We start from the raw sequence: 16,268 nt of genomic DNA, 5'->3' as shown, positions 1-16,268 counted from the left end.
GGTTATAAGGATATGTTTTTTAACAGATGTTTAATATATATATTTTTTTTAATTTTTTGTAGCGAATAAGCGTTTTAATTTTTCTTCTTTTTTCCATTATATAGCGATATTTAGCTTAATTTAATTTATATTATTTTTTTTTTCTTTTTTAAATATTACAAGTTTGGTTATACTTTAAATTGTGTATTTTTGTGTAAGCGTTTATCGTAAAATGTATAATAAATGAGTTCAGCTTTGTTTTAACACAGGCATATGCGAGTTGTATGTGTTGACCTCGTGTTATATTAAAGCTTTTTGAAGACGAATTTTACTTGCTGGCATAATTCCCTGGTTCGAAGAACAATTTGGGGGTGTGTGTACAAAAAAAGGGATATGCATGTAAAAACTACACTGCCTTTTAAAATTCAATTGAAGCCGATATTTTGCATGTATGAGCAATATTAATATTTGTCACTTTTTAACCATTCGGATATAATTGAGCTTGTTTTTCGCAGCAATTGAATTTTTAACAGTCTTAAGGACGATTAGATGATTATTAGGATTGTTATTTTTTCTATGGCTGTGGGTTTTTTGTTTTGTTTATTTTAAGCGTTGGTGCAGCATCTCTTTGGTTTACTGTATTCTGTTGTATTGAGTTTAATTATTCCTCTGCCTAAAGCCGACTCAAATATTATAACATTTCGAAAATGTTGTTGTTTTCTTTATTTTGTTTTTGTCTCGTGTGGGTTGTTTTCTAATAGTAGTATAGTCAGTTAGTTTTAAGGCAAAGCGTATGTCGATGTCTTCCCCCTAACACCTGGTCGTTTGTTGTTTGCCTTACACCAAGGCAAATTTAGATTTTAAAACTTATTTTTTATTTGTATATACAATGTGGGTTTGTTTTTTGTTTGTTAATATTCATCACAAAAACTTTTAAGAAAAAAGGGTTTCAAAATTATTTCCCTGCCATTATTTCATTTAAATCGTTGTGTGTGTGTGTGTTTGGGGATTTATACATTATTTTCTTGTTATAATCTTAAAATAATATTTAATATAATAGGTTTTTGTTGTTGTTACTTTTAACATCTGGTTTGTTTGTTGTTTGAGAGCAACCAATTTGAGGTTTGGTAACATGAGCGAGGATTTAATGTTCCAACTGTTTTGTGGTTTTGTTGAAATCGTGACAATTTTCAGTATCACTTATTTCTTTTTAAACAAGTTATTACCAATTAGAGATATTATTGTTATTATTTATATTTTTGTTTGCTTAAAATATAAAAGCTTAATTTTATTATGATATATTTATATTCAATTAGATGATTTCAGTTGGTAGATAGTTTCTATTTTCTTCAAATTTATGTGTATTTCTTTTTTTCCGAATATAATATAAAAAATCTTAAAAAATGCTATTACCGTTTTTTTTAATTTTTAGTTTCTTGTTTCTTTTTTTATTCAGTCTATAATTACTTCTGGTTTCTCATGCAGCCAGCCAAAAGATTTTATTTTTTTTTTCATTAAAGTTTTTTTGATTTTATTTTTAAAGGGCGGGTTACATGTTCTCCTTTGTTTTTGGATAATATAATATTTACAGTTGTTTTTTTTCTTAGTTTTTTTCATTTCTGTTTCTGGTTTAAATATAAAATTATAAAATATATATAAGAGGTATTTTTATATAATAAATATGACATTTTACAGCCTATTCAAAAACCGAACATTTAAAGTTTTGCGGTGCGGTAATCTTTAAAAGATTTAAAGAAGTAGATAATTGTGTACAGAATATCCCAAAATATATGCAGAAAGAATACATGTAACAGAATGTAATCAAAAATGAATGAAGCCAATGTACAAGTAAAAATTATCCATATCATATACGGACATTACCAATACCAATCCTGCATAAAAGCAGGGCTAATATTGATAATGACAATATAATACAGAATTTATATGGCTGCCAAAATTTAGAATGCATTTTATTTTGGTACGCACCGTATCAATGTAGTAGTGTAATGAAGTATAAAAAATATAATTACAATAAACATAAAATTATGTTGTTGTTGTTTTTTAAGTTACTAATTAATTTAGTAGCAATGAATTTTAAATCAAAATTAAAAAAAAAAGAAATTCAGTTTAAAAAAAGAGATAATAAAACATAAAAAATACAATTCAGTTTTTTGTAAAAATGCTATACAAAATTTAACAAAAGCACCAAAAGAAGAATATTTAAGAAATATATATAAAAGAAAGGAAATGTGGGAAATTGTAATAAAACTGGTTTCCTTCTTTTTCGGGGGGGTTTAATTCGATTTTCAAATTCAAATATGTTCTGTTTGATACTGTTCCTTAAACATAACAATTAACAAAATTGTGTTGTTAAATGATAAAAAAAAATCATAATAATAATAATAAAAAATAAAACTTAAATATACGACTTAGAATTTTATATCCTGCACCTCTTTTTGGGCATTAGCCTGCATTTTGCAGGTTTGCGTTAAATCGGGTAATAAGACATTGGCAGTGACACTGCCACTGACCACACCACCATGGTTCGATGTTGTTGATGACGACGAAGGTGAGTTGGCGGAAATAGAAGTGGACACTGTGGAATGATGATGTAGAGATTTGAAGTGATGTTGCTGCTGCTGATAAACATGATTGTACTGTTGTTGTTGCTGCTGGTGGTGGTTGCTTTTGCTGTCATGGTGGTAACCATGATAGTTATGAAGATAATGATGATGACTCTGATTATGGTTATATTGAGATTGATTTCCAATGGTGGGCGAAACTGTAATAACATCTCCAGGCGACGACAGTGTTGACGCCGAACTGATATCGGATGAACTCAAACAATTATTGCTTTGATGTTGCTGATGAGCAGCATATTCCACGCTACCTAAATACGGTTGTAAATTGCGACTATGTTCCTCGAATATTGTTTCCATTTGCATCATACAATCATGAAGATTATCCTGCAAAATAAAAAAAAAACAATAACAAAAATGAAATTAATAACTTTTCACTTCCTTGGCACATCGAACACAAAACAATAAAGTAACAAACAACAACCCTTCGTATACACATGCAAATTTCTATCAAAACGATGGGAAAACACGCCCGATGGGATTTTCCCATACATTTGTCTACCCTAACAGTATTGAAGTATTATTTGTGCAGAGCAATTCTTAGAACCTCAATTAAACTTGAACTTCTACTGAAAATACGCACAAATATTTTCGTCGTCTGCATAGGCGCTGACCTCGACATTAATTAATTTGCAAATTAACACAGCCATTGAAATTAATTAAATGCAACAGCAATAACAGCAAGCGTCGCAAATTTATTGTCATTTGGGGACAAAGGCAATGCAGCAATCAATGCTACATGTATGTGTGCGTGTGTGTATACATCCTGGGAAGAACAAAAAAAACGACAATCGTCTGGACATTTTGCATTAATATGAATATGAATCATTCGGATGGAGTATTAATAGTCCAGCTAAATAAAGAGAGGGGAGTAAGGATAAGGAAGGTATTTGATGTAAATTGAATAACTAGAAATTTCTTAAGGGACTAAATAAAATGGCGGACCTTTGAAAAAATATTTTTGGAAAATCGTCTATTTTTACCACAAATCAAGTTAAAAATAAGGAAGATCTTGACCGATTGGATTCATCCTAGTTCACGATTGGTATACACTCACAGAGAACGTCCTAACATTTGAAATCGATCGGATTATTAGTTTTTGAGTTATCGTAAAAATGTGTTTAAAGTTCCAAGTGTTGTTGAGATTTCATATGGACATTCTTGAATTAGTGTAGATTCAAAGGACCGAGGACTGTTCACATTCTTTTTAATTATTAACCAATCTTACCTGTTCCACACTGGTTAAATCAGTTAAAAGATTAAGTAAATAGCGTAAATTTTGACCCGTACGCAAATGCCAATTCAATCCACTGAGGGCAGCCGCTATTGAAGAAGCTGCTATGGTGCTGGCAGAGTACATTGAGAAGTGGTGTTCTGCAAAAAAATATTCGAAAAAAAAACAAATTAATTTTAATACACTTTAATAAAAAATAACAGTAATATTTAGGAAAAAATAATGAATTGAAGCTTAAAAGTGTCCGATTTCAAATAAAATGTATCGGTAACTAAGTCACCCTTGTCAACAACAGCGCATAAGAAGGTAGGAATTCGGTGTTCTTTTTTCTCTTTTACCTATAACAGCGTTCTGTTCTTCATTTTTTATACACATTTAGGCAAAACCAATCATTGTCAATGGCAGGACTAAAGACGGACTCTGCACTATCGACATCGACAATGACAACGACAGCCACAAAAAACCATTGACGATGTTCGACTCATTTTTTAAGCATAAATTTGCTCAATTTATGTCTTAATTGAGAGCCTTTCAATGGAAACCTTTAAAAATCACTTATTCGATTAGTTGTCGCCGCCAATGTTTTTGCTCTTGTCATTGTCTTGTCGTCGTGGCGGTGGTGTTGTCGCTTTTTTTAATCGTCGCATTTCATTTTCGGTAATTTCTGCCGCTGAGAAACTTTCAACCAACCAACCAACCAACGGAACGATCGATCGGCCGGCCGGCCGTCCGACCAACAATCCATGCAGTAAAGACTTATTTACATAAACTGAACCTTTTAATATTTCGTATCGTAACAATGCGTCGACATGGTCGAGCAAAAGAAGCCTTTTAGGTGGCGCATGAAAATCCGGTTTCGAAAAGTTCAGGAATTTATCGTCATCCTGAAATAACTACACATTCACACAGGCGCACAAGACTAAACACATAATAATCTGGCTGCTGATGGCCACGGTTGGATGCATGGCTGGCTGTTTGTTCGGCTGGAAGCAAGGTTGGTAGATAGGTAGGTGGTAGTGCACAATAGCCATACTGGAGAAGGTGTTAGTGGCTGGTGTCTCTTCTACAGCATGCATGATCCTCGACATATATTTTTCCAGTGAAATTTTTATATGAACTGAAGAAGTTCTTTGTCGGATCTCCAAAAACAAAATATTTCTTTAAACAAAAAACTGCTGATGCACACTAAACACACAATGGAAGCTTCTTAAACGTAGCTGTTTGTCTGTATGTCTCTCGGCCTGTCTGTCGAAATGTTTGGGCACATACCAAAGGATGAAGGAGTATACACAAGGAAGAAGCTCTAAGTGTGTCTCTATAATGGCATTGTTAATAATGTAAAATAATTCATTGCCGTTCATTGGCGGCGACCACCGCCACGCAATGTCGTTCCTCCGTGGTAAACCGAAAATGTAAAAAAAATCAGAATGAATGCAAAGCAAATCACAAAAGAAGGATTGCAGCGATTATGCTGAAGGAAATATTTGGTGGCATAGCCCAGCAAACCTGAGAAGGGCAAATTTGTTTACCATTTGTATTGAGCGACGACAATGATAACAAAATGGCATATATATATATATTTTTTTTTTTGCAAATTCGTACTAAATATTATATTAAATACACTACAATCGGTATTGAAGAGTTAGATATTTGTATAAATAATTAAAAATTTAACTATGTATCATATACACCAAGGAAAAAACGTAACTATCATATATGTACGATATGTTCGGGAAATTAAAATAGTACTTATATGTACGAATGGAGTACTAAAAAGTATAGAACTGATTTATACTACTTATTTATAACAGTTTGTAACGTTTACAATACCAAAAATCAAAATAGTATACATATAGAATAAATATCTACTAAATTGACTTTTTAAAAGAATGATAAAAATGATCTAAAAATATGTATATACCAAATATGGAACCATTTCTATTTATGAAAATCTGAAAATCAAACTATTTTAAATTATCGATTTATAGAATTTGGTTTTACGGAGAGCTATGCTCAAACAACACAACAAAAGTGCTTACCCTATGGAATCTATCATTTGGTCTAGTTTTACAACGTGTAAAAGCCTGTTCTAACCGATCGTTATAAGTCATACATTTGATTTTGAAAAATTCGTTGATACTGGAATATTTTTATTTGAGTTTGTTGGGTTTTGTTGTCCAATTGTAATACAAAGAAACGATCTTCAATAGTGTTGTACTTTTTTTCTTCTTTCAAACAACATCTCTCACAGACCATCAGACGATCGGAATACTGCATCGCAGTCAATATACAGAACATTCGAAACCAGACTCGAAGGAATTTTCGGATAATTACTTTACATGTACGCTGGTATTCACGGCAGGAGCAACCACGACGACGACAACAACAATTGGCCACAAATCAAATGAATTTAACGAAGCCATGCCCTTTTTCATCGTCATTACGAATTCTTTAGAGTGTGGCCATTGCAAAACAAAAAAAAAAACAAAAACACATCAGCGGCATATATTGCAAAAATGAATCAAAAATAAAATTGAATAGGAGGAGAAGGAGAAGGAGGGTGTATACATATGAGCGCTCATTGAAGAGGACAATCGCTGGAGTAGGCAGAAGAGGTACATGGTATGCATTGATGTTTTTTTCGTAAGGGCAGCAAAAAATGTAAAATACAAAACCCAAAACCCCAAACGACAATGAAATATTAAATATCCACAATCGAAATGCTCTTCTGGCGATTTACACAGTAACACCAACAAAGACGACAACAACATTTAGCACTTCCTTTGCCCAGCACAACTCCTTAGCCGTTGATTGCGGGTCTTATGAGTTTGCTCATTGGACGATCGGTCGATCGTTATGTTGCGTTACGTTGTCTGTCCAACCATCCGACCGTCTGTCTGTCTGTCTTCCAGGCAGTCTGTTCATGTGAGAGTATCATGTAAAGATTGTCGCTTCTGCTGTCAAGCCTTTCGCATATTTTTCCCACGCCACTTTTGTGTAACACATAACTCTTTGACAAAAATAAAGACGGCAGACAAATAAAAAATAAATTGCAGAGCAGAGAAGCGGCTGACAAAGGACAACACCACTATAGCGACTCGCAGCACGACAGACACAACAGAGCATGGAAAATGTTTGAGCTCAAATACGGCAACCAACAAAATAATGATGACACTGCTACGTCGGCCCACACGAAGATTATTGGGCAATGCAATGAAATCCTTTTCTTTTTGTCGTTCTTTTTCTTTTCTAATGAAATATCAGATTAATAAAATGTAACACGAACGAATGATCGTCGCCGAAGAAGTGTCAGAAATGTGAATTTGCTGTTGGGCCGTTACATGGTAACCGCCCGTTTCCGGTGGCAAAATATGACTGACAAGCACTGACTGCTTAAACATTTTTGTTTAATATGTTGCACATTTGCGAGCCCTGTGTCGTCGTCGAAGTCTTCTCTTGTGCCCATCAACCAAAAATCCAACCAAACAAAGTTGTATTCCTCTTTTTTTCTTGTCATCTTCACACGTTTGCTTCGACGTTCACAAAAATGTCTGGCGCAATGTTCTCACGAACGATAATAAAAGAAATGTAATGAGCAGATGCTGCACGAAATGAATGAAATGTTTTTTTTTTTACAGGCAGCAATCCTTCCAATAAAAATGCAAAGAAACTGTATAAATGTTAAAAAAAAGTAGATCATCGGTTATCGGAAATAATTGCCCACAATTCAAGTTGTTAATTTTTCCAACAAATCCGATCAATCGAAATACAAGCATGCGGTGTAGTATTTGCATATATTTGTAGTGATTTGTATAAGCATTAATTTCTGGGATTTGCAGAATCTCGAAATGTCGGTTCTCAATTTATACAACACCTTCTTGAAGAACCCATAACGATTAATGTGCTACAAAACAATTGTGACTTCTGTTCCAGTACTTTTTTATAGTAAAGCTAGTAAAATGGAAAAATGTCCAAATCACCCTCAGAGTGCAAAATAATTGGAAGAGTTTCGGAATATTAGATGACAATACTTCAAAATCAATACAACAGGCAATAAGAAATTGACATTCCTTATTGCCATTTTTACTCGGACCAATTTCTTGTAAAAAGTTAACATGTAGCACATCTCGAAAGAAAAATAAATAAAAAATCATTTACATGAAATATATTTCGCCCTTAAAGGCATACAACTAAGAATGTCGATTTTCAAGTAAAAAGTTGCAAAACTTGTAAAAATAACAAAGTGCCTCAGAGTACGGAGTCATTTTGAGGCAGGTGTTTGTATTTGGATCATTTTTTATATGATTTTCTAAGTTTGAGAAAACTGTGCTACTAATTCTAAAAATTAAATTTAGAACGGCGTAGACTTAAAAACAAAATAAATTTAGAACAACTTTGACTGCCAATCTGATTTATGATATCGAAAAATTACCTCACACGTACTTGAAACAGAAATCAATTTTTAGCTTCAGATGCGACACGGGTTTCGTAAATATGAAATAATATCAAATCGATTGTATGACAACTCATGATTTCCTCAACGCTCTATCACCCCTGTTCACTCGTCATCGTTAGGTCGTGATTACTTGGTGGTAAGGTGTACTCATAATTATAACCGTATTTGGCCCCCCCGCGTCATTTTCTCAATTAATAATTATTATAGAACAGTTATTATGATTGAGAAAGAAAATGCGATTGCAGAGAAAATCAATTAAGAAAATACCCTTTCGAATTTCTTTATAAAACTCATAGCAATACGTGTCTTCAATACTATTAATTGATTTCGTATATTGATTATGTACAGGCTCACTACGAAGCACAATTAGTATGGGGCACGACAAAACACCATTAACCTACTGCTCCATTAGGACAATCGAACGTTCTCCACCACTTCATTTAATGGAATTTACTCAACTATGCATCATGAATAAGTAAAGTATTCCAACAAGTTAATAAATATTTGCCCAGAAACCAAATGTAGAGGAAACCTTAAGATCTACTGACACAAATTCCTTTCAAATAAATTAGCCTGTTGCCGGTTGCCTAGGCAGCAGATCCTCACTACTGATGGCAGCAGCAACATCATGAATGCATCTATTATTTATTTTCTATCGACCACTAAGTAGTTCTATAACTGTGCACACTTTTTTCACGTGCAATAGACAAACGTTATGTCAATAGAGGAAGAAAATCTTCTTTCTTCGTCAAGTGGTAATAGCAAGAGTAAATGTGGCCCAAGCAGGCAGACAGTGGTTGGTGGTGATCGGCAAATGAACATACCTTTGGCTGCTAACGATATGAACGCCTGGGCATGTTGTCGCACTTTGTCCACATCCAAATCGGGATAGTCAGCACTTCTGATGGGCAAACGTATCAGCAACAATTCCAAGAAGTCCAGTGGTGTGACACATGACAAATCCCAGCCCAAACGACTAAGAACGAATAGTTCCCATTTCTGCAATGATAAAAAAAAATAGAAAAACAAATAAATTATTAAATAGATAAAAAAATATATAACAGCGAATCGACAAATGAAAATTTTAGATAATAGCAAAATAATTTATTTTATTTTACAATACTTTGACAATCATCCCCTTGAGTCTATCAACACCTTTAGACATCTATTGCCAATATTGGGGATGTAATCACCAGCACGTTTTACACTTTCCATTCACCAATCCAGCCCGTATGACTATTCAGACGCCAGTCTGGCACCATCATATACAGGTTTGGATAATTGGTTTGTGGCAATTTTATAACTCCGTTGTTACATTGCGGTGCATAAATGAGCATAGCAAACTGCATTGTCTATGCACGAAATAATAGAATAGAAGTTAGAGATTTTAGAGATGTATGAAACTGTTACGGGTGTTGTTAACAAAAGTGCGGGTTTGGGATTTTATTGACACTGCCAGCATTATTAGCTGCTAAATTGCGAATGGAGTTTTTGACAAAGTGGGTGTGCAAGAGAACTTCAGGTTTTCTATATTTTTAGCGTCATCTGCAAGCGTTTTGAAGAATAAAGTCCACATTCATTTCCTTCTAGTATTGTGTATAAATTTATACGCAATGACCCATTTAAATCTTTATGGATTTAAAACTTTATCGTTTATACATTTATAATTTTCCTAGAAATATAACTTTACCGCTGGCAGACAAGTTATACAAGAGAAATTATTTTGTCACCCAGCTTGAATGTGAACACCTTGTTATAGATAGAAAAGCAAAATGATATTTGTAGGCCTTTACAAAATGTCATAAACACTTTCCCCTGACATGGCGATAAAGTTATAGCGGAACCCCGCCCTACAAAAACAATTACAATGCCCAGTTTAGTTTTTTTTTTTATAAAATTGAAGTTTTATTGGCCATAATTTCCAAAGCTTACTAAGAATCATAGGGAAATTAAACTTTTGTAAGACATTACAACACCAAGATACAGCTAAAAAGGGAGGAACAAGTAAATAATTGAAAATTCCAAAAAATAAAAAAATGGGAGAGTTGTTCGTCTGAACCCAGTTGCAATACGAGATACATATATTGTGGTTTTGTAGTTGTTGTTGTTTTTTCCTCTACCACTCAATTTACATTTGCATTGTAAAAAATTTCTAAACATTTGAAATTACAAGGGTTAAATAACAAAAAGTTATTATAAAACAAACAAATATAGTTGTTATTGTTGTTTACTTATTTGTCGATTGTTTAAAACAATGTTACCCAGAAAGCGCCACTGATAACCAAAACAAACTGCAATAGATTTTTTTTTTTGCAAACGTCTGAACAGTCAGCTAGGTATGTAAGTGACAGGTTTACCTGATAAGTTTGAAAAATATGAAGAAATTGTAAATTGTAATTATTAATTTGTTAGCACAAAGAAAAACCTAGAGACTCATCAAGTTAGCCATAATTGCATCAGGTCAATTTCTAGGTATTTAAAATAACATTTCGAATTCAACGCGGACAACAATAAAATATGGCCTCGTGACCAATGTGAATATAGGAGGGGATACTACCCGGACAATTTCTTGTGATTGATAAGTGAATAATGAACGAACTAGAATGATGTATGCCTTAACTCTCTTGCCGTCATCGTCCTTTTAAAAAAATAATTATTTATTAGTAATATATTTAAATATTAAAAATAAATTTACGATTTTAAAGAACAAATCGTTGGCGTTATCTGGGTTAGCCATTATGAAGTTATGGCAGCAGAATCTTGTGACTAAAGTGAAACTGGGAGGTTCAGTATCACCTGTCAATCTTTATTATTCAGATAAGTGGAAAACCTGACAGCGAATTTTATTTCAAATAGAAATAAAGACGACCATTCCATGTATGAATTATAAGGACTTTTTCCGAAATCTGTACGCCACATATATCAAACAGATACACTATGTGATACGTCAGTAATTCAATTTTCTATATATAAATATATATATATATACTAGTGGGCCCGGCAAACGCTGTCTAGCAATATTATTGATGTATAATTTGTGGTATTTTAGGTTTGTTTTTATACCCTCCACCATAAATATTTGTCAGAGCACACATAAAGTAACATTACAAAACTGAATATCCACAATTGGATGTTTATGATCGAATTTTGTTGCTCTCTCTATACGGTTTAAGAAAGAATTTTGAAATTTGCTTATACATTTCTACTACTCATAAGATATTTGGTATTGAAAATGTTCAATTTTTGGTCCACTTTAAGGGTAGCCCCCATATAACGATACCGTTATATGGGGGTTGAATATAACGATATTCAAGAAAATCTCCTTAATTAAAATTTTCAATATTGATTTAAGTATTCGTATATCCCCATATAACGGTATCCCTTAATATTCGATATTTGGCTGTAATTTCATATTTGCCCAAGCATCCAAATGTCCCCCATATAATAATACTTCACCTTTTTGGATAATGTGGGGGATTTGAGCACGTTTTTAAAGGTAACCGTCTCTAATTTGGTATTTGGTTGTTTTATATGGTAGAATGAATCATACTAAAATTGTCAATATTGGTATACTCTTTGAGGCAGCTCCCATATAGCGTTACGCACAATATTCGTATGTTTGGCAGTTTGGTCCAGTGTTTCAACATTCACAATAGACTTCTCATTTTTTTTTTGCATTCTCACAAAAAAGTTTCTATACAATTTTCAATAATTGACAAATGATGGCTAAAAGGAATAATACCCTACCAATTCTGGCCCAAAATACCTCAAAATAAGAACTACGACGTGGTGCAATCAAAGTAGCTCGATATTTAATAAATATTAAGAAGCAAAATGTTTCATCATATTTTTACGATTTTCACATTTCAAGACTACGATCAGAAAAATCCGTTCAGCCGTTCTCGAGTTTTATTTTCATTTTTATATATATATAGATATATATATTTCTAAAAGTATAGAAAACGTTTCTACAATAATCAACACAACATATTTTGTAGCCTCAATTTAATATCCACTGAACACTGTAAAGCAATTTATTTTGTTCTTCTTCGTCTTCTAACCTTGAAGAGAGTTGTTGCAAATACTTGAAAACTTACAATAAAATGCAATTATGTAGCGTTGTAAAGACCCTGTCACACTGACATATTTTTAAGGAGATATCAATATGAACTCCATTATTGTCATTCACTTTGTTATTGATATAACTGAAGACATTGGAATAAAAATAATTCTAAAACGAAGCAGTATTCAGTTGTATTAGGAATATTAATTTTTGTTTTTAGAATCTTGATCAAGATGTTCATTGAATTTCATTTAAATATACATATATTTATTTTATGATTATATATTTATATATTATACATTTTAGTATTGTATTAGCAACACAAAATGTTGTAATGGTGTTGCTGTATTTCAACAAATTGACGATGCCAACCAATATTATCGCAATGTGTTTTTTCTTTTCAAAATGAAATAATTACAATGGAGTTTATGAAGGCGCCACTAGCCACGTGAGAATTATAAATATAGAAACCACGATTTCAATTAGACGTTCGGTAATGGGGGTTTTACAGAATTACAAAAAAAAACGTTTAAATGTTGATAGTCTACGTGGTTTATTCGTCCGGATGTTTTAACTCAAAATTATAAATAATAATTTATAAAAGAATTATCTTTATACATTAAACAAAAACTAGTTATTTTCTTAATAAAAAAGAAACGCTATAATACAAAAAACATTGTTCATATAAAAGTCAATACCATCGAATTTGTATGGATTTGTGAGTTCTCCACTTTACAAATAATAATTATTCTTGATTTTCTATCGTTTGTCATTTAAGCCATTTTACATTTCATCACACTATCGATAAACTCAAAATTAATTTCTAATATTTGCTATGTTGTTTATATCATTATTTGTGTTCGGATTATATGCTCATGTGGAAAATCAAATCAGTTGGGGGGGGCTTCACCATATCAAAGGAAGAAGCATTGCAGCAGGTGATAAATATGTGTTAAGACAATGTAATAGAAACTAAATACTGATAACAATCGAGGCTAAGGTTGGAAAATACTTTTAAATTAAATATTATTTGTCCGATATGGTATTCAAGTAATTATCGATATCTGTGGAATTAAGATCTGTAGATAGATAGAAGGGTGTCAATAATAATAAAAAAAACATTATACCGATTCCTCCCTCCCTCCGTCCCGCTCATTTTCACATTAAGTGTTAGTTAAAAATGCCAACTATTCTGAATGTTGATTCAGTCAAATTCCCCTGAAACCGGAAATGTGCAATCACAATCTTGCACCTCCGCCACCAGCACCACCAGAATATATGCAGTGTTGGTAGTTAAGAATATTAGGTCTGAACACGTAAACCCATTACGTATGCACCACAGAACAGTGCAGCAAACATTCCAATATCATGTCCACAACGACAATGTCCTTTTTTGTGTCCAGCCAACAAACAAACAAACGAGCGTAGCCACCTTTCGGCCGGTTGGTCTGTTGGCATTCAATGTTTGTTAAAATTCTTAAACACATGCCAAAAACAACTGTCATCAACAGCATTATCCTCGCCGTCATCTCATCATCGTCATCGTGGACGTCATTACCATGAGGATAGCCGGTATGCCACATAGCTCGTTAACATTATGATCGGAGTTGTAATGATTCGTACATTGTTAGCATTACAAAAGAAGAGAAGAACTCTCCAGATCCGATGGGCGGAAAGGAAGAGTGCCTGGCATTCGGCATGAGATTTATACGCCATAAAAAGTAATAAACTATAAAACATCATATTTTCATGCCTGTATTGGGCGGCGGCGTTTCCTTCACAAAAAAGTCGTAAAACCACCAACCTCAAAAAACGAAGAAAAATCTGCACAATGTCCAAACTGTTCCATCAACGAAACTCAGCAAACTGGCAAACGTGTTTCCTGGCCACTACTCAAAATGTGTCTGACGTAGCAACAAAAACACAAACTGCATTCCCACACTAACCAGCCAGCTATCCTGGCGAAATACATAACTCAAAGACTTTAATCCAGACCAGTCTGGCAGACAATTTGCATGTTCAGTTCAAGGCAACCACCAACTGCAGCAGCAGCAGCAGTGGTCGTGGTGGTAATGCATTTATGCGCCGTTGTCATAGTCATCGTCATAGCCATAGCCATCGTTTGTCCCTAGGAATATCTCCTTGTTAAGCAGAACAACATCGAAGAATGAAACGTTAGCCAGCCATGTGACGTGCTTTGAATTCTTAAGCGGAGCAGTCACATGTGTTTTGTGTTCTGATGTCGTTTCAGTCTCTTCTATTTGGACATTGGGTTTGTTTAAGAACAAATTTATGAATGAAAATACCCCCCGAATGATCGCCGCCATCTTCAGCAGCAGCCCAGCACTTGCATAATGTAGAAAAGGCCCATTAAGGACTTTTTATGATACCACCGATCGACCGACCGAATCAATCCTCCAATGGGGTATTCGTGTTTATTAAAAAAAGACTTCTTTAATTTATTTGATGAAACTATGTAGTACCCATCCTTGGCAAGGCAGGATCAGTGTCACAACAACATATGCGAAGTGTCAGGCTGGCTATGACTTCGTCAAGTGTCATTCCGATGCAACATTTTATTGCCACAATACGATAAGTTATTTCAACTGATGACTATTTTAATGTAATTGTTCTTCTGTCCATTGAGTGCTTGAATTATTGAATCGCCAACAAATAAGCAGTATTGAATTGATAATTTCGAATATATTAAAGGGGAAAGTCTAGAGATCCCCAACTAGAAGAACACGATAAATGGCCGATGATGTACATATGTGAGTATTGACAACATTCTCTTATTAGTTTGAGGTATGTCTGATTTGAATCCGTATAAATAAAATGGAAAATATCAAAAAATGAAACTCGACATATGGTTCAAACGTAAATACTGAAATATTTTTGCTGCATGTTTTTTTTCAGAAAGCTTAAGCTGATCCACGTTATATATAGGAATATTTTCTGTGCAGCAAAATTATGTTTTCTATTGGAGAATTCAATTAAGTAAAATTCTCTCATACTCTCAATTCAGCAAAGCTGAATCATGGGAAACATTGTCTCAACTAAGCTAAGCTGAATTATGTTTTCTATGTAGAAACTTCAATTCAGCTATGCTGAAACCTTAAACCAAGAAAATTCAATTTTCTATATAAAAAAACATAAGTTATGTTTCTCTGTACTAAAACTTCAATTCACTACAACTGAATTGTGATTCGCTGTAAAACATCAACTATATTTGACCAAAGTTCATTCCATTAATTAAAATGTATTATTTTAGTAACGGCTTTGGCAAGCGTCGAAAGACATGGAAACAATGAATGAATGAAGGCAAAATACTGACAAAAAAGAAATGCAAGAGCACGCTAATCCCAATTGGATGTCAAGGTCTGCAACATCAGCCGGGCCATCCAGCTAACTCAATCAACAAACCGTTGAGTGTGAGAAATTTCGAATTTCGAATTATAGGACATTAAAAAGATATGACAACCACCACATGTCCGCCGCCTGATAATCATAATGACGAGAATCAACTGCAGAAGTTGCGGCAAGTGTGTTTTGTTGCACGATTGTAAGTGAATGCTTGGATGAATGTGATTAACGCTGCAAATTGTCTTCGAGACGGAGTGACGGTTAACCAATTACATTACAGCATTTAGAGGGACAGACGTCAAGGCAGTCGGACGTCAAAGACACAGGATGTGGAAACTATGAAAAATAATCATAATCAGCAACAGTGGTACTGATCACCGAATGAATGAATGGATGGATGGATGTCTGGATAAACGACGTATGGAGCCCAAGATGAGGAAGAAACCCGAACGAGTAAATCTTAATTCAGGCGGACACAACAACAACCACCGCAGAAGCTATAAAATAACCACCAGCATACCATGTGTTGATGAT

At 33.7% G+C, this 16,268-nt stretch overlaps 1 protein-coding gene across 1 annotated transcript in view; it reads right to left on the bottom strand.

Moving 5' to 3' along the window:
- Positions 1–2,315: 2,315 nt before the first annotated feature.
- LOC133323011 (uncharacterized) overlaps positions 2,316–16,268 on the bottom strand; it is a 46,018-nt gene continuing 32,065 nt past the window's right edge. The window contains exons 3-5 of the mRNA XM_061531966.1: positions 9,133–9,307; positions 3,847–3,992; positions 2,316–2,945 (exon numbers count right to left, since the gene is read on the bottom strand). Of these exons, the coding sequence (XP_061387950.1) occupies positions 2,409–2,945; positions 3,847–3,992; positions 9,133–9,307 (858 nt within the window). The 3' untranslated portion in view covers positions 2,316–2,408. The remainder of the gene's footprint in view (positions 2,946–3,846; positions 3,993–9,132; positions 9,308–16,268) is intronic.

The sequence above is a fragment of the Musca vetustissima genome, unplaced genomic scaffold (assembly GCF_032173495.1).
Source record: "Musca vetustissima isolate MV318-11 ecotype Yass unplaced genomic scaffold, APGP_CSIRO_Mvet_v1 utg3678, whole genome shotgun sequence".
NCBI lineage: Eukaryota > Metazoa > Arthropoda > Insecta > Diptera > Muscidae > Musca > Musca vetustissima.
The sequence above is the reverse complement of the archived record's forward strand: the minus strand, read 5'-3'. Positions and strand labels throughout refer to the sequence as shown.